The sequence below is a fragment of the Sapajus apella genome, unplaced genomic scaffold (genome assembly GCF_009761245.1).
Source record: "Sapajus apella isolate SASKATOON/1434 unplaced genomic scaffold, GSC_monkey_1.0 scaffold30, whole genome shotgun sequence".
Classification (NCBI taxonomy): domain Eukaryota; kingdom Metazoa; phylum Chordata; class Mammalia; order Primates; family Cebidae; genus Sapajus; species Sapajus apella.
This window is the reverse complement of record NW_022436970.1, coordinates 20,055,901-20,076,423: the sequence shown is the minus strand read 5'-3', so window position 1 is coordinate 20,076,423 and position 20,523 is coordinate 20,055,901. Positions and strand designations below refer to the sequence as shown.

General features: G+C 38.5%; 1 protein-coding gene across 4 annotated transcripts in view; it reads right to left on the bottom strand.

Moving 5' to 3' along the window:
* ZNF407 (zinc finger protein 407) overlaps positions 1 to 20,523 on the bottom strand; it is a 469,977-nt gene that overhangs the window by 146,234 nt on the left and 303,220 nt on the right. For 3 of the 4 annotated variants that reach the window (XM_032293888.1, XM_032293890.1, XM_032293889.1), the window contains exon 8: positions 1,042 to 1,220. In XM_032293888.1, coding sequence (XP_032149779.1) covers positions 1,042 to 1,220 — 179 coding nt within the window. Of the gene's footprint in view, positions 1 to 1,041; positions 1,221 to 20,523 lie in introns of those variants that run through there. The other variant, XM_032293891.1, reaches the window with a different exon arrangement.

The following is a 20,523-nucleotide window of genomic DNA, read 5'->3' as shown; positions in this document are numbered from 1 at the left end:
ATCGCACAGATAGGCATACAATGTTCGAACAGCTTCGTAGCCTTTATCTTTTTAAATTTTCACAGAGACCCTACTAAGTCGGTACTACCACACAGATTTACAGATGGGAAACCTGAGGCTTGATGAGGTCAGCCTGCTTGAGTTTATACGGCCAATCACGGAGAAGTAAGGTTTAAAAGCAGTAGCTCTAATAGGTCCCAAAACATCTGCTTAAAGCATAACCATCATCGATGGGCCTTATTCCAACTCAATGCTGCTTGGGCTAAATCTTGGAACACTTCTCCAAATTTACTTCAGGGGAAGCACCTCCTCAAATAGGTCCTCTTACCCATAATCCATCATTTTGCGGCTCTGCACAGTGAGAATTCAGCACTCAACAAATACTTGCTAATTAAACAAAATGTCAGGCTGGAGGAAAGGATCTGCTTTACTCTGCAGTTGCAGCCACATCGCTGACACCTTCCAGAGCACCTGGCTTGCCATCCAAGAGGCAAGAATCCTCTTAGCGGCCACTGCCATCACCAGCTCTCCCCAAACCCAGGGCCAGCTCCCTCCCAATTTCTGGGAAACATGCAGCACCCTGACCACCCAGGATGCCTGACACTCTCCGGGGTCGCAGGTCACCTTCTATCCAGGCATTCACTGGAAGATGACGGTGTAAAGAAATAGGGCATAACATTTCAAATCACAAGCATTTTTGAGAAAAATATTTTAGCAATTAGTCAAAATATGAAGATTTCACAACTACTCTCATTTCAGGTCAACTATGCTTTAAACATTTACTCTTATTAACTTTATAGTCCTAGGATGACAACTTTGTCAGATTTGCCTTTTTGATAAAATACAGTTGAAAAGTCCTGTTTTCATAGATGAGTGGGATAAAACTGGAATGTACTTTTTATAAGTCTTGTAACAGATACTATCACACACTCTAGTCCATTTCAATAAATCATGGTAATGTACAAATAGCATCGTAACTGTTATGATTACACGAAATCCTGGTAAAAACGAACGAGTACTTTAACAGTTTCTGTCCCTTACCAGCATGCAGGTAAGCGAGGTCCGGGTTTTCAATGTCAGGATGCTGTTCCTTCAGATGGTTCCGGAACTCCACAGGGACATTGGTCCCGTAGTCACACTTGGGACAGTTGTACATCTTGACTCCTTCATGTTTGCCAGTATGCAGAATGTGTTTGCGGATATTTTCTGCACAGTTTGACCTACCAAGTAAGACAGAAAAGTAAATCTAACTCAGGTCAAACCAATAACCTTATATCACAAATAACGACATTAGATAACACTGTCTCTATGTGTTCGGTACTATTTTGAGTACTGTACTCATATAATAATTAGCTTAGGTAATATATCGGCCCTATCAGGCTGGTAGCTTTTACAATCCTGGTATGAAGTTTTAAGTTGTTTTGTTACCTTCATTTCTATGAAGAAACAGAAATACCAAATCCCAAGTACTATTATTTTAATATCAAATTATTCTGGTACCACTTGAGGGCAGTGAAGGTGTTTGCTGATCCCTGAGAACACACCTATAGTCACTGAGGAGTGGTACAAAAATGAACGTGCTTCACCTCCACTAAATTTAGAGCATCTGGGGAACAGAGACACTTTGGCTCTTAAGTTCTGTCAAGCAGGGTGCTTTTAAGTAAATGCTAAAATAGTTTGAAGATGGAATTGGAGCTAGAAACGGTTCCCAGGCTCAACTCCAATGTTTGGACAACATGCTAATCCCATGGAGCCTTCTGTGATGATCCGGGCTCTTAAGAGTGATGAGATGAAAAATACAATGGAGAGCCCATATATTCCATGCCATGTTGCCACTGAAATCAGAAGTGGGCTCCTTTCCCAGTGTTTTCCAGCAGAATTAGAAATGCAAGGCCTGAAATAATCAGCAAACTGGGAATGGGGTGCTGCTTCCTGAGGCAAACTGTTGTGCTTGCTCTTTCAAATCCGCCAGTTCCTCTGCCACAGAGACTGCATGGCTAGACCCTTTCCGAATACACAGGCAGAGCTGTTTTCCTTTTGTCTTTGTCATTTTTAGAACAGTAATAAAAAGAGCCCTACACAAATTCTAGCAGGTGTTGAGGGGTTATCTAGAAAGAAAGAAAAAAAGAAACAAACTGGCCTCAGATTTCCTACAGACCAAAATTAAGTGCCAGAAGAAAATACAGCATATGTTTATCACCATTTCCCAAAGGTATTGCTGAAGAACAAAATCCTACAAGATGTTCTTAGAAGAAAGATTTCCATGATCGAATGAGATCAGGAAATGGTAGTTAGCCAACACACCTCACAGTGCACCTCAGGATGTTAAAGACTCTAGGAGGAAACTTTATGTTTGTCTACATTGCCTGAATGCTTCTAATTAGAATTGCTTTTGTGTATAATATTCAATTATACCATGTTTATTTTTCAGGAAATATACCTTGGGAAATGTTGGTCAAGGAGGTGAAAATGACTGTTACCTCTCACACACAAAGGCACTGATGTCGTTAGAAATTCAAAGGCTCAGTAAATATGGTATCTATCCACTCTTGACAAGAGGAGTACAGGAAGTACCGTCCAGGTGAGGCAGGATTAATGCAAATGGCACGAAGAATGGTATTCCCCAGTCAGAGGGTACAGGGATGTCCTCTCCTACTGACTCTGGACAAAGCTAAAACACAGACACGTTCCTCATGAGTGGGGATCTCATATTCTGGGAGCAGTCTCGTATCTGGATCCAGATATTCCTTTGGAAAAGTTCCTACTACTGCCCTCCCATCTCCAGGCAGGGCTTGTCATCAAATGTACATGCACAACTAAATCTAGTCAATATAATTAAATTGAACAAATCAAATCCCTCTATGCCTAGGAAAAAGACTAGAGATGCATCAAAATATTAATGTGGATATACTGCAATGCCCACTTATCCTTATTTGTCAACTACGAAGTTTTATATGTTAAAAATATATATTCTAAATTAAAATAACAGTAACACCTTTTTGAAAAATAAAAAAAAAAGAGATTAATTAGAATAACAGATATTTTCCCAGCTATTTTCAACCTGCTTTGGATAAAGGCTCTGTCTATCTGGGTGTTAAATTTTCCTGAGATCTTAGACTAAATACATGCAAAACAGTGAATGTATGCACACAAGCTTATTTCTTTCATGTCACTACTGAATTGCCAAACTTGCTTTATATATAAATTCCCTATTGTGAACTAACAATCACCGTAAGAGGGAAAAACCGAGTAAGCACCTAAGCATGCCAGGTACCTCCACTGACCCGGTGACTTCGAAGCCAAGCATGACCCTCTGAGGTTGAGATTGTTATGTAATTCGCAGAGGTGGTAAATATCACAGTGATAACCTGGCAACAAACGCTGCACGGCTGGTGAGTGGTTAAGGTAGAATCCTAACCTAGGTTTTCTGTTTTTGAGGCCAGAATGTTGGTATGTTTTCAAGAATACCACAGCCAGCTTTCCCTTTAATATCTACATCTAAGAGATACCAGCAGATTCTAAGCAAAGGGTAGGACTGTAGAGTCTTTAAAATTTATAATCATCCTTAGAGTAACAGCTCTGGGTGTCAGAAATAACACAGGAAAACATCTGAAGGTGACGGACACAAATGTCCACTTTTATGACAGTTAAAAGGAACAATTGTTTTTTTTAAATTCTTCAGGCTGGATAAACTGTTCCAAATTACTCCCTTAATTCTGCAGACCTCGAATTTGTTTTCTAGAGCGTTACAGACACCTCCTAAATTCACCATTGTTTACTGACACTGGGGAGAGAAAACAAAAAGCTCCACTGTGCTTAACGAGGACTGTTCATCAGGAATGTAGATCCGTTGGTGCTGCCAATATTAGCTCCTTACGTAAAATGCTAGGCATGAAGCATCATCAAAGACAATCACCAATCATGTGAAGAAATTAAAATTGCCAAAATAAATACATTTCAATGTATGATGAACATAAGGGAAACAATATAAGCAATGAATCCTAACATTCAGGGAAGGAAGAAAAAAATAACTTTGAAAATAGAATATTTTGTTTTCAAGAAAGCTGTGTTTAGGACAAAAATAAGCCTGTATCTCTCAGTAACTAAACAGCATGTAGAATCTAACAACTGGGAACTATTACTGAAATAGGTAAGACGCAGATGGGGACAAAGGGAGGGGAGAGAGAATTTAAAAAGGTGGGAAGCTTCCTTTATTTGAAACTATAAAATAAATCAAGAAAGATGTGGTTTGGAACTTGAGATTTTAAAAGGCATTAAGGACCATTCCACACATATATTCTTATACGAATATGTGCATACGTTTGTGTACAGGATGTGTATATACACACTTTTTTTTAAATGTTCTATTACATAATACATGTAGCTATGTATATTTGTAATTGTATGTTTTAAACATACACATACCAGAAGCATAAACACATGCAGATAAGAAGGAAATGGGATGCATTTTGAGAAATGGAGAGTGAGTGTTAATGTGTACGGGGTCTTTTTGGGTAATAAAAATCTACGATTGCTTATGGCAATGGTTGCACAATTCTGGTAATATATTAAAAACCAAAGAAGGTAGCAATTTCAATGGGTCACTTGTAAAATATATGATCTATCTCTCCACTAAAACTCACAAATAAAAAAGAACTCTCGTGCCATTGTCACCCTTCTTCCTGCCACTTTGGGAGCTCAACTCTCAAAGTTACCAAGACGGAGAAGAGGTTCTCAGCATCCGTGGGCCTTTACCTCAGTGAGCAATACATTTTTAAGTCATTCAAATTTCAGAGTTTTGCCTCACATGCCACTACTGCTAACTATCACATGCTACTAATCTCCTTCCTCAAACCAGTGCTGCATAAAACCCCACCGTATCAGCACACACACGCATGCACACACATACACACACCTGATTTGAGCCCTCCTTACTAATCACTGCACAGCAGATATCTTGAGTGAATAAGAGGAAGTAAACTAAGGACACCTGGCCTATTCCTGAGCCAGGGCAACTCCTCCTGGCCTCCCGCTGCTCCTTTGGAAATATCCCTAGACCTTATTTTATCTCTGAATTTCCCTCTTCTGCCACCCAGGACTTTCTATCACAAGCCAAGAAGCATATTCTTGTCATCATCTATATGTAACTTGGTGTTTCCCTGTGGGAGAGTAAAGAAATTTTTCTTTCAAGAAAATTTATGAGAAGTAAAAATTCTTAGAAAAATGCAAAGGGTTATATGTATACTTTAAAAAGAAGAATGCTAGGAAGAACTCACGTCACAGTTTTCCCACCTGAGATGAACTAGGAAAACAGAGACCCTGGTGCACATCTCTGATGAAGGAGAAAGTGAAACAAGCAACGACTGAGCAGTTTCCCAGGGGATTCGCTAAGAACTGTGACCCCCAATGCAGTTTCCAACACTAGGACCTGTCCCATCCCCATCCTCTTCCTCTTCTTCCTGGCAGCAGACGACCCTGGTGGATGCAGAAGAAACATCCCTGGGTGTGAAGTCAGGCAGCCCAGGTACATTCCCCACATGGGAATTTCAGCACCCACAGAACGGCTCTGTGATCTCAGCAAAGTACCTCAACTCTCAGAGGTCTCTTTTCCTTAACTAAAAAATGAATTCGGTACATCAAACTACCAAAGGACAGAATGCAATCTATCTACATGTTATCTTTTTCTTTAGAGAAGGTACGTGCACATAAATGCAAAATCTTCACCTATGAATTCAGAGTTGTTAAAGGCTATTCCTGGGCTCCAGTTCTAAAGGTGGGTGGGAAGTGGCAGAGGGGAAGGTGAGCCACACACCCTGCACAGCTCCAGCCCACTGCGCCAAGTCAGCGCAACACAAACAAAAGCGACGGAATGTGCAGCTTTCGTCAAAATGCCAAGCTCTGCTCTGTCCTTTCTCGACTCCATTCTACAGCTCCAGCTCCAGGTGACAGAACATGCCACCAGGCTTTCCGCTGAGGAAGAACTTCTCCTGACCCTCACAGGTGGAAGATTTTCCTCACACTCTGAGTGGGGAGCCTGCTGGAAGGAAAGCTAGATTCCCCAGCGCGAAGCCTCATACTCCTCACTGGGATTCCTGCAGGACTCATGCAGACTAGAAACAGCATGCATCGCTTTCATGGAAAAGGCATTCTAAGCGTGCATTTCCAATTAAATTCTGGAATATAACATGTTGAAAGTCTGGAGCAGCTTCAAGGTATAAAGTTTAAAGCACAAGGTGACCAATTAGCAAAAGGGACCAAGATGGGACCTATGCTTTTTAGGGCTTCTTAAAAAACACATAATAAAGGAAATGTCTTATTCTGTTCAAAGGCAATGTATGTTAAAATAATAACTAGAACACCACAAGTATTTCTACAATTCCATAAAATTAGTCGGTACTGCACACTAACTTATGGCCTATGGACACAAAAGCTTTAAAAAAATTGGTATTTATTTTGGTTATTAAAATTAAAAGGCACCACTGAAGTTGTTGAACCAACATGCATGCTCATATTTTAAATATCAGAGCATCCAAAAATGGACAAGACACGTTTTCCTCAACCACTGTCTCCACCTGTGTCCCAGATGACCAGCTAGGTACAGTCCCTAACTTCTCAATCGTTTCAAGCAACAGATACACCTTGTATTCCTTTCTTAGCACTCCCCTTGGATAAATGCAGGGGTACCACACATGCTGGCATCTCGCTATTCCATGGAAGAACACAGCGTGGGGCCTCACCCTATCGAACACCAAAGGGCACCCTGAATCCTGCTACATGCCTGTACTCCCACCCTTACCTTCCTTTTTCCTTTTTAACAGCTGCATAGTATTTCATGTGGATATAGCCTATTCTATCTGTCTAATTCTCTACTGATGGGCATTTAGGATGTTTCCAATCATCTGCTAGGATAAACAAGGTTCCAGTGAATCACCTTGCAGAATGTTTTCCATTTCTTAGGATGCCTTGACAATCACATGATGACAGGTGCAACTGCTTCAAATGTCAATGGGCATACACATTTGAATTCTGTTAAATTCTGCCATATTGTCCTTCAGAGGAATTGCAGCAATTTACACCTCCACTAACCATGCCTGAAAGCCTGTTTCTGTACATGCTTGTCAAGGTAGGGTGCTACCAAATTTTGGGTAAAAAATGGTATCTCATTGGTGTTTTAATTTTTAAGTTGTAACCTGCATTTCTCTTGTAATCAATGAGGTTAAGTATCTTTTCAAATATGGAAAAGCAATGTATATTTTCTTTTTTATGTACTGTTCATTCACATTTTTGCTCTTTTTTTTCCTCGATGGTGGTTGGTCATTCTCTTATAAATTAAGGAGATTGGCTCTTTGAGACAGAAGTTGCAAACTTTTTTCTTGAGTTTCATTTTTTTCTTTTGACTTTGCTTCCGGTGGGTTGTGAAACGCAAATGTATATAATTTTGCTCTTTTGTTCTATGGCTTCCTTACTTGGAGGCTAGAAAACAACTGATCCATACTTGGTTCCAGTACTTGCAGAGTTGCATTATGTCACATTAAGTACTAGATTTGTTTCAAAATCAACCTATAGTGAGTTAAAAGTGGATCCAGACTGCTACTCAGTTCTCTCAATAACATTTGTTAAAGTCAGATTTTCCCCACTAACTTGAAATGCCACCATTGTCAGTATTTCAATTATTTCAAGTGGATTCTGGACTTTCTATTCTATTATGCTTGTCTGTGTATTCACCTGCCAACCCATCACAATGAACCAGGTAGCAAGACATTTTTGCCAGTAGACCTCATCATTCTGCATAGCTCTTTTCCTCCCAGATCATCACAGCTGCCCATCCAAAATCAACAGAATCACTCACAGAATACTGGTTGTCAGTTGGTATAGCAAAAAAACTTGAGTTAACTATAGTACTAGAGAGAACTGGATCAATAACAAATTAATATCACTATGACACACCTGGGTAATTTCTATGTATTTATTAATATTTGTTAATAATATTATCTAACTGATAAACCAAACAGCAGAGAGCATGACACAGATGTTATAAGTATCCAGGAGAGTGCCCAGCACTCAGAAATCCTAAATAAATATTAATTCCCATTTTTCCCAGGAAAATCCACACATCTGCCTCACTGCCCCAATTTGCGTTTGTGAAAAATTAATGATTGTCTTGAAATACTGGCAACAACCAGTCCTGTTAGGACATCAGGCATGGGAAAGAGACTCCAGGCAACAGAAAGCTCCTGCACCCACCGCCCGAAGAGCCTTCTCATTCCTGCACCCACCTTTCGTTTATGCCCTCATTTCACTTGTCTATGTTTTCCATGCTGTTCCAAAAAGAAAGAATTCCCATTTCCTAGGTGATTTTGGGGGAACCACTTGACAACATGGAGTGATTGCTCACTATTTCAGAATGCATAATTTTTGTGTGCCATGGATGGATTCAGAAATGACTTAGTAAGTCTTACAAAGATTCATAAAAACAATAGTAGTTTAGCTGAAGGGCTAAAAGAACGGAAAATTGAATTGAGTGTGGTGGCACGTTGTTTCTTTTGTGGATATGTGCACTCAAACTCCCTTACACAATATAAAAAAAAAATACTTCTTTAAAAAAAACACACAACACAGTTGAATTATGAGACATGTAAAAACTCAATAATAAATAAGGGAGCATTTGCTAAAGAGAGAAAAATATCACATATCTGTATGGGTTGGCTTAATGTTAAATATATTGCTTGCTGCTAAAATAATCTATACAGTTAACACAATTACAATTAAATTCTAACAAGATTGTTTTGAGAACTTTTTGAGAGTGATGGGTAAATAGCTCTATAAAATAGGTAGGCAACATTCTAATATTATTATAGTAAGCGTTGTTAACAATCATCTATAGGGAGGGAATGATCTACATCATGAAATGTGATGCAGCAGTAACTTTCTACATAGACTTATCGTTATACATGAATACATACATAAACATACATGTAACAAGATATATTGGCAGAAAGTATCTGCCACAGATTGAGAAAAGCTGCATGTAAAACAATATGTACTAAAGGCAATTAGATGTGTGTGTACATATACACATTCATAATATACACTACAAAAAGTCAACTATACATAGACGTGTGTATAGTAATTATACATACACATAGCACATACATATTACAATTATACATAGAAGTATGGACAGCACCAGGTCTATGAGATCCACACTAGTTAACAGTGACTCTCTGAATCCAGGGGACTGGATATAGGGGACTGGATACACGGGACTGGATACAGTGGGGAGTTCAGAACACCTGCAGTGTTGTAACTGTGTCACAGGAAAGCTTACCCATTCATTATTTTTAATTTAAAAATAAGGGGAGGGGGAACTAAACATACAGCCAAAGACAAGAAAAACTAATGTCAGTGAAACACTGGATTCTTAAAATTATTCTACTTAATGAAACTCTAATCTTCAAAGTGGGAAACTGAGGGTGGTATTCAGAATGAGAGTGGCAATTCATTCCAGGGGGTTAAAATATGGTTTAGGTAATGCAGGTCACTACATAGTGGTTTGAATTCTTCTGTGATAAATTAAAGAGGCTCCACAATAAATTCTGGATAGATAACACATAACTGTTTTAAAAAGAATTATGAAGCTAAAAAAAGACTTAATTGAATATAAGTCATATATACTTAAGTAGAGTAGGAATCTAAAAGTATGGCCTTGAATATAAAATTAATCATAATTTTTCTAAAAGGGTCAAAAAATGGGGGTAGGGTGGGGAACTGGAGGGAGAGTTAACTTGAATCTATAAAATATAAGGAAGTGACCACGTATACAGTATATATGTTTTGTTGATTTGAAATATTGAATACATATTGAAGTTAACCTATTATTTTAAAATAATACATTACTTTGGAACTACTGGTTTTACAACTCATGTTTATAAACTATTCAAGCTCTTCATATGCATGTGTCCATCATCACTAGAGTCATCTGTGGGATCTTCTAACAGTTTCCTAGAGCACAATATTGTCAGTCCCTCCTTCAGTTTGAGATACAGCATATTCTGACTGCAAAAATGATGCTGTCACTAGAAATTCTATCTCCAGCTACATGTGCCCAATCACATAACATTATGACAGTTTTTCCATTTGTACTCCAAGAGTACATCATGAACTCTACATCATAACCAATTACTCTACTGCTTTTTACTCCAATTTTTCTAGCTTATTTACAACAAGAGAAATATATAAATTCCTCTTCTGGAAATACTTTTTTAGAAAGGAAAAACTCTGCCTTTTATTCAAACATACACTAACTACTAAGTATAATAAAAGCTGAAATCATAAAGTCAAATATAGATAAATTTGACTACATGAATGCTATACAATACTGCAAGTCAAAAGATCATAAATACAACAAAATGAACGGAAAACACATAAAATGCGTGTATAAAAGTTTATAAAACCCTTTCCAAAAAGTATTATTTGTGAAGATGCTAAGAGGTGTTAAGAAAAACCGTAAGTACAAGTGTGGGGAGATCCATGCTGAGGAAAGTGCAAGCAATACAGCAGGCTGCATTTTCCTTTTAGAAACTCACAGTGTGTACTTAGCAGAAAATGAAAATTATAAAAACAAAAACACCAAAAACCCACAATGTAAATTGAAACACAAATTTTTAAAGTTCTATTTAAAGACATATATTTAGTTTTGCTTAATATTTTGCTTCCCCAATTTTTTGACTACGGAACACTTTCGTTTTTGGTTGCTTTATAGTAATACAACATGTACCTCAGGATGCTATCATGAAGACTCAGGTAAATAATATTAAATATGTTCAGAGAATACAATAAGTACTTGTTATTTTTTTCTTCCTCCTACTAGATTTTTTATTAAATGCAAATAAGTTCAACTATCTGAGTCATTATCAGCACTTTTCCTATTATATATGAAAAGCAACTTCAATTCAGCTGAGTAAAAATAGATTCCCAGTTACAGTGTATGCATGAGGGCGTGTGAGATGTATATTGTGAGTGCAAAGTTAATTAGACAGGTATGCAATCACTTTTTTTTTGGCCTGTTTATATAGTATACTTTCAAAACTCACATCCACAAAAAGAATTACTCTATACAATAGCATACATATTTATGTAAAAGTTCAGTTGAAAGGGGGTTTCTACTATATCTTTGTAACATGATTCCAAAATGGATATAGAATAATCCGAAGAAAATCTTTATGTAAATTAAACTCAAGAAGTTATCACATTTATTTACCAGCATTATTTATAATTTATAAATTCTCTAGGCAAAAATAAATCCTAAAAAAAAGACAAACAAATGTTCACAGTAGCAGGGAATATAAGACTCCATATATGCTGCTTTAAAGCTCACTGTAGGTTGGAAGAATGTGCTCCAATATATAAACTCAGAGCTTGTTTCACAATTTATGTAAGACAGCCTAAGATATATACTCCTTTATAACTTATGTTCTCACTAAGGAACCCATAAGGAAAGAGTCTGATAATTTTAGATTACTGAACATTTGTGCTGCTTAAATTTAAAATTGGTTAAAAGCTACAAGAATAAAGAACCTCAGATTCCTCTGCCTAAAAGGGAGCATGTTATCAACGATGTTTAGCAAACAGATGCATGTCATTGGGAGTGTTGAATCACATACATCACTAGAACGGAACAGACAGCACAAAGATCCATTTATATAAGAAATACAGATGTCATTTCAGATCAATTAGGAAATGATGAGTTATATAATAAATGGTATCCATTCGACTACTTATTTTACAGGAAAAAATAAGTTACTTATTGTCCTACACCATAAAAAAATCATTTGGATTAAAAAATTATAACACAAGGAAACCAAATTATAAAAATGATAGAAAAACACATTTTTATAAGCTTAGAAAGAGCTCTCATAAAGAAAATTCGAAATTCAAATGGTACCAAGATCTGTAGGAAAATATGCCTCATGAAAGTTTTAATACTGCTGTATAGCATAATGCATCATAAATAAGTTAAAAGGCAGAGGAAAGAAAAGGAGTAAAACTACACAACATACATAAACACTGATGATTAATAAGGATTCCAAAATGGGTTCCATTGATTAAGTTTTTAATGAAAATCTCAAAAAACTAAAAAATATGAAGAAGCCATTCCTAATTGGAGAAACACAGATAGTTATGTAATCATTACACAGCGATCAATGTCTCTGAAGACCAAGGAAATGCAAATTAAAACTTACGGTGAAAGACTGGCAAAATTTAACAAGTTTGATCATATTACATAATGGTAAGGGAAAATGATATACCTGTGCTAACAGTGTAAGTTAGCAAAAGCTTTTGAAAAACATTTGATAGTATCCTTCAAGTTTAAAATATACACACACCCTTGAAAGTTCAGAAGCTCAATTTCTAGATGATCCACAAGTCATTAAATCAATTTTAGAACAGCTAAACACTAGGCAAAATTTGAAAACTAAATGTCCATGAATAGAGAAATGGGTTATACATTTACAGTGTATCCATACTAGGAATTCTGTACCACTGAGAGCTAAGAGTTAGCTTCTCCTGCAGAGCTCCATGGAAGTCAACCACATCCTGGCTGTGTGGTGGGAACGCACGCCTGATCAGGGGAAAGGGAAGCTATTACCCCAACCATGAACGGTTACTGATATTAGAAGAAGGCAGGAGATCTGGCAGGCCAGGTCGCAGGACTGCGCAACCGCACCTGTAAACACCGCTCAGAGGCATGGAGGAGCTGAGTCTTCTCCAGTTTTAACACTTCAAAGTCCCACAGCCTAAAGGTCAGACACTTCCCTAGAGTCTGATGTCTGGCACCACAAAACCCTTGCCTGTTGCTCCAGAGCGCAGCAAGTAATTGAGACAGGCTAAGGAGAGGAGCAACAGCTGCTGCGCCTGCCTCTGAGTTTCTCTCAGTAAATACTGTGGAACAGAGCCTGGTGTGTGCCAGCTTAGCATTCACTCTTACTTGTTGCATAAATGCCATTAAATAGAATAAGGTAGATCTCATGAATGTGGAAAGACTTCTAGGATATATTATTAAGTTAAAAAAAATGAAATCCCAGATACATGTGGGTATGGGTCCTTTCAGCTTTTCAAAAATATATACATATATATATACAGTATGTGTGTGCATATACACATATATGTCAATATAAAATATATATGTATACAAACTGGAATATACATGTACACATACAGTGTGTGTGCATGTACATATACACCTGTGGCACATATAAATATATACATATGCACATACAGTGTGTGCACATACACACATAAAATATTCACATGTACACATACAAGCACACATAAAATATATACCTATACACAGAGTATGTGTGCACATATGGGCCCATATTTATGAAATATATACACATACATGTACATATAAAATGCATACGTGGAAAATACATTTATATAGAGAGAGATACAAATGTATTAATGTGTACTCAAAGGGAGCCTAGTAAACTACTGGTGATAATTATTTTTATTGAAGGATTTCTAAGTCCAAAGAAACTTACGTTTTGCTTAGTGTTTCTGGATCATTTTGGCTATTCATGAAAATATCTTTAAGTGTTATAGATATAAAGCAAATACGACCACACATCTATTTGGAAAACACCCGGATAGCACAGCACTGCCTGGAATGTAAACCTGACAAACCAGAGCACAGCAGCACAGCTGACAGTTGGGGCAGAGGTGGATGTGCTTACGAGCCGGGATCCTTGTGTTTACACAGGGAGGAGTCAATTTGATGAATCAAGCAAAAGGTTTAAAGGAGGAAGCTCAAGCTGTAATCTCTAGGAAGCCAGGAGGAATACTGTAATAAAAACAGAGAAAAGACGAGAGGGTGTGGCGGGGAATGGAGCTAACTTCTTTATCTTTTACAAACACCAGATGCAGCTTCTACACCAAGAAACTGTCTTCAGGACATCTCCAGGACACAAGACAGGAAGGACCACAATGGGTACTACAGGAAAACAGGAGAAGTGCCGGGAATGCAGGTACGGTGGTAAGGCTCTGACTTCAAACAGTAACGATAATGTACAAAACTGGTAAGTGTTCTGAGAGTTTAAGTAGATATTTAAAAGTAACGGTGCCATATTACACCATTACACTACATGCAGAATTACCCAAAGGCTCTTTTTTATTCAGATAAAGAGAGTTTATAGAAATCTGAGGTAATCACAAAATACAATCCTTTGGACATTTCTGGCAAGAGAATTTTTTTTTTTTTTTTTTGCATTTTAGGTTCTGGGGTACATGTGCAGAACATGCAGGACTGTTGCAGAGACACATACATGGCAATGTGTTTTGCTGCCTCCATCCCCCCCGTCAACGATATCTGGCATTTTGGCAAGAGGAAATTTTAATTGGAGAGTTTCTGGATCACCTTGCTCTAAATATTATGATTTATAACTAGTAGCTATTTATTATATGGCATAATTTCCATTAGATTACTCATTACTTCTTGCTTTTCATACATCTCAATTCCATGAAACTAGTTCTTAGGAAAAATTGATGCACATTAAATCTTTTCTATCTACTTCTCAGTTATATTTCTGTCTATATTTATTATGTGATATAAGGTGATTCTAAAACAGAGCAGAGCCTCATAAGAAAAAGAAACTTGTAAGTTAGCACAGAGGTGAATGAACACGATGCATTCTTGGTCCCATCCACCACCCTTGAGAGGACAGAGCTCCCCTGGTTCCAAGTCACGCGGCTGTCAGGTGTCCACATGCACTCTCTACGTGTGCAGCCGGCAGGCTCTCGTGTGCCTGTGAGAGGCTGCTGAACAGCCGCCGCTGCGCTGGTCTATCTGTGACCACAGGAAACCTGTGCACATCCAGCTGTTCTAAACATCCTGGGAGCAAGGCCAGCCTTTCAGACCCACTCGTAGGCACTTTAGAAGACAAATAATTTAAGCCTCATTACTGCTTCGGTTTATATGGAAAGCAGATAGGTTACAAGATAAGTCTACCTTCCTATGTATTGACTTTTTACTTTCAAAATGAATTTTTAGAACATATTTAGTAGATACTACATTAAAAAAAGGCTAAATACTAATCATTGTGGTTATGCCCTCAAAGAGGACACGACTTGACAAGGGAAATGAGTTATGCACGTTAAGATCACTAATAAAAAGCTGTGCTGTGCTGCACAGAAGACAACTTGAACATTCTGAAAGGTTGAAAATTCGCCATGTCTACCTAGAGGACTGCTGCCTCTGCCCTTCCGTGACTCTTCAACTGCTAATGGCCTAAATTTATCTTGCTTTCCACACTATTCCAAATGCTTTTCTAACTTCTACTGATTTCAAATTAGGTTAATGGCAAGCTTACACGTTGATATGCCACTGCTTTGGATCTATTTATTGCGCATGATTTTTGCCCACAGTTACACTTGCTCCTACTGCTTCAGGAGCGTGCATAGCTCCCCGTTCTTTGTTCACTTTTCACGTTTCCCACATTCCTCTCCACTTAAATTACGACTCTATTCAAACCTCCAATCATGGCATCTACAGTCAGTGAGAAGCAGCACTGACTTTCACAACTTCCTTTCTACCCTCCACTCCATAGAAATACAATGAAAATCACAAGGAAGAAATGGTGGGAGGTGACACTGAACTTTTTCACTCAGAAACCCAAATGAGTTCTTCAGAATTTGGTGTTTCCGGAATAGTCCCACTCGAGCTTGTGCAGTGATTCAAATACGAGGCTGAGCTGGACTGTCACCCACATCTCAGGAAGCAGAGCAGGGCTTCCAGCTAGGGCAAGCCCTGGAGAACCTGGATTTCTCCCCAGTTCTTTCTCTTTAGGCCCAAAGAGAAAAAATACATGTCATTACTTCATATCATCATATCCTGATGCTTTGCTGGTAGACAGAAGAAGAGAAAGTAACTGTGTGAGAAACGCAGAGCAACTGGAAGATTTTCCCCTGATACCCTCACCATGCTAAACACTCATAGAAGTGAAACAAAACTTAGTAAGTTTAATCAATTATTATATGCCTTACAATAGGTGCAGATGAGGAAAGAATACGCTAAAGTCTCTGAGCTAAAAACACGCAGCAGACTTTAGTGGCTGCCTCCCTTCCATGAACTAGAAAGAATCCAATCCAGCAGGACACTCCTAGGGCTTTGGGGAAAGGGCCTTTGTGGCCACAAAAGTCTGGCCTGTTTCAGTAAGCAACACTAGAGCCGTGTCCTGACTAAAGGAATTCTCCGGGTCTTTAACATGCTGATTACTGAGTGTGAAGAAGGTGGGCAGTATACAATATGGAGACTGTCTCCCAAACATATGTGACTACCAAAACAGTTTTTCAAAGTTGATATTCTGAGCATCAAGCAGTATTTTCAATCTATTCAATATTGCTTGATGAATCTGAAAATAAAAATGCGGAATTAGCCTTATATATTGGCTCACTTCCTTTCAGTCAACTCCTGCCTGGATGGCAGAGTAGAAATTCCTCTCATTTTTATCTCGCCACTCTGAAACAAATGCAGAGCCCTCCGACCCCTGAACTCGTCATCACTGTGCATTTATTTCCCCATAGGAAAGGTTTTATTCTCTCCATTTCTGTTAACTCGCTAGGTGTAGCAAAGTGAGATGTTGCAAAACCAGGAAAGGCAGATGGATGAAAACCTTCTTAGGAAGAAAACCCTGTCTTTAATGAAATACGACAGAAAAATGAAGCCTAACCAACCCCCAAAAATCCAAGCCAGCATTTTTTTTAGAGCGGTTAGGTAGAGTAAAAATGGTAGACAGAAATATATTCCCAAAAAGGACATGAACTCTATAAAATAATACCATACAACTGTGGCTTGAAATAGGTTGTCTATAAAAATATTACTTTAATAATTCAAGCAATTTAAATATTACATACATTTGTATGCATATATGAATATTTACTGTTTTCTGTTTGAAACTTTTTCAGATTTAAGATGATGTAAGTAAAATTTTTACTGAAGCAGCAGTACGTTTCACAATATTTCTGATAGTTTAAGCCAGAACCTGGCTTTACTTGGGACAATCTAATGGCGTCTGAAGGAAAGACTAGACTTAAAACAACAACTTTTGGCATTCACGTACAGGAGCGCAGTTTAGAGAGCGGTCTGGCGGGCCAGGTCACGTCACCACATGCTCTTACAGTCACCCAGGCTACTGGGGTGGGGCAAGGGCTGCCATGAAATTTAAATATTAGGTAAGCTTCTGAGAGATTCCATCCTCCACACCTGGCATGCTGAAGGCACTGGTGGGTGACCCAGCCCGTGAAGAGGTAGAGGGAGGAGGTCCAACATATGAGAAGAGAGCTCATTTTCTGGGGCCTCTATCAGTCCAATAGTTATACTCCTTTGCAGCAGGCAAGAATGAACCTACTTACCTTTGAAAAGTCTTTTGAGAAAATGTTTCCTAGCTTTAACTCTATGCCTTACAAAGCTCCCTAAGTCAACATTTGCTAAGTATTAGGCTAAAAATGCATACTTTAATATTTTATTGAGTCATGCAAAGAGGATGTAAACCTTTTATAATTCAAAAGTTCTGTGACCACCTTCGAAGAAAAATAGAGAAGAGTCACTGATGATGAGGGGCCATTGAATTTAATAATCTATGTTCATTTTTACAAAAATGCTCCATGTAATCCATTTAAAAATAATAACTGGTTCATTTCAGTCCCTGCACACAATGCTTCCCTTTGTCCCTTGTAAGGCTCTCAAACGTCTTATTTTAAAGGAATATATAGTACTCCCGGAAGACATTTTCCCATTTCTATTCTCTTCGACTCCTGCGAGCCCTTGTTCTGTGTGATAAGGCAATCTCCTCCGGGATCTGAGCTGTGTAGTTTCGCACCACGAGTGACAAGGACTCGACTTGAATAACTGCTGTGCGCAGGTTGTAATTATGTCAGCCGGAGTGTTGAACAAGGGGACTGATTAATGTGAGCCCCGGCCCAGGCGCAGTCCCTATCAAAACCTCCGCGCAGGCCAGCAGTGGGGACGGGTTAAAGCAAAAAGACAAAACATGCTGTATCGTCCATGATAGATGAATTGCTCCAACAGTCTTCAGGCAGATGTTCCAGGACAGTATAATATACAATTACTCTGCCTTATCACCTTCCCAGGGACAATAAAGCTTCCTCCTTCTATAGCTCATGTGAGTGAAGGCAAAATTAGTTTTACTTTTACAACACGGACTCACTTATCATGTTGCCTTGATTGTGCTTTTACAGCTAAGGAAAACATATATTCCACTTTTAAACCAAAAAAATAAACCCTTAAAAATAAAACTGAAACCTTGTGTTGACTCTTTTTTACATGAGAACATACAGTGTTTTAAAAGATTGGTTTGTTAAAAAGAGACGCAAGGAAGGTAATAATATATGTGTTTGCATGTGTAGTTAAAAACAAGTACATACACATAACTCAAGAACAGGTGGATTGTATAATCATTACATTCATAACATCATTTTTCAAAGGCCACACAGAAATCATTAATTAGAAGGAAGATGTAATTAAAAATATATATATGCTGATATTGTCCATATATTTCTCAGGCATGGGCACACGGATCCTTGGGCTTGGGAGGATGGTTCCAGATGACACACTTACCCATGGCAGCCACTCCCACTCTGAGTCTTTTGGGTCTCTTTTCCTTAGAAAGGCTGTTAGCCTAGTACAGGGAGGCTTCCTCATAATGTAACAAAACATTGTCACCGATGCTAGAAGTGACCTACTTTAGGAGCACCGTGGTGATTATTTCTACCATCGTTATTTGTGCTTGCAAAAATGATGCCAAAAATTTGCAAGAAGATGTACAGAACTATCTCAATTTGCAAAGGGAAATATATCATTATTTTTAAGGTTAAGAAACAAGCTAAAATCAAAAAAGGAGATGCAGTCAGGACAATCTTGTGATAATCATAATTTACAATGAAGCGAAGCAGAAAAAATTCCAATAGAATCAAAGGAAACCCATACAAAACGCTAGTGAATGCAAAAATAGCATCCATCAACCTGTGGGGACATACATATGACTTATTTCCACTTTTTAGTGGTTTAATACAACTGACACCAACACTCAGCAGTTATAATGCACCCTAAGTCATGGAAACAAATCACGTTCCCTATCTCGGCCTACAGGGTGATATGTCTGCCTTCCCTGTTCACATTATACACACACCAACTTCACCATCAGGATCCTTATTATCACATTCCTCTTGTAGAACACACTGCAGGAGAATTACATATTTCTAGAACAAATGGCAATTTGAAGAAGGCAGAGAACAATTTAAAACAGTCTTCCAACAGAAATTTTAGCATATAAGAACACAGAAAATATATATTTAAGCTCATGCTTGGTAAAAATGTAACATGATGTTCCTAACTACTTAGAATAAGTTGAACAAAAGATGGGGGAACACAAATCCAATGGCTGTCAGTAAATGCAGGAGTCAGGTGCCATCACGAGAACGGACTGGGCGCTCTTCGACTGGCTTATGATGTCATTACAGTGTTGGACTTACTGATCTTAGAAAGACCTGACACATTAGCAAAAATTGTTTAAAATTAAGTCATGGAAAAGATGACACAGTTTAAAAGACTATATTTAAAGTGAGTGTTTGTTAAATGATTAGACTAAATTGTTAGCTAGCAGCAAGCAACTCGTTAAATTAATGAAACAGCTGAAGCAATATAGGCTTGTAGGAATTCTCCATATGAGGCACATAAAACCCCAACTTTTGGGGTGTATAGGTGTGGAGGAGGCAGAACATACCTTTACATAATTTCTGTTTTCTTGATTCAAAACTCTGACCATAATGAAGATAAAATGTGGTGGGCTGCATGCAGTACCCCAAAGAGGTGGAGAAGTTGTTACCGCAGCCATATGAAGAGACGGGGAGGGCCTTAAGCCACAGTTTTCCATGTGGAGACAGAGGACCCACAGGACAACAGGAGGCACTGGCTCAAGAAGAGAGTGTTCCCAGAAGTCTTCAGAGGATCTAACTGTCAGCAATGCCCCCTGCTTCGCCAAACCTAATCACATATACACTGTACTGGCCATCAAGAAAGATGCAGGTTTCAGCTTCACTGTTTCAATGGACATATACACATTTGGCCCATAAACATTTAAACAAATTTCAGAACGTGATTTTAAGCAAGCAAATGAATGCCAACACAAAGACAGTGCATCCCTCCACCTGCCTTCAGCTGCCACCCTCTGCCTTTCCCTCTGGGCCAGTGTTTTCACAGAGCAGCCTTGAGAAAAAGTTTCTGTGAGCCGCAAGCAACATGCAAGCTTATCACTTCTGCACTTCTGTCCACTCACCTGTTTTCTGTCCTCACCCCTTTATTAAAACTGGCCTTCCCAAGAGAACCTGAAACTCTCAGTGACTATGGCTGGTGGACTGCACTTTCCTATTTCACTCAATACCTGGCACACTGCCCACTCTTTGCTTGGTGCATGACACCTCTCTTTCCTGGAGGTCCCTCCCCTGTCC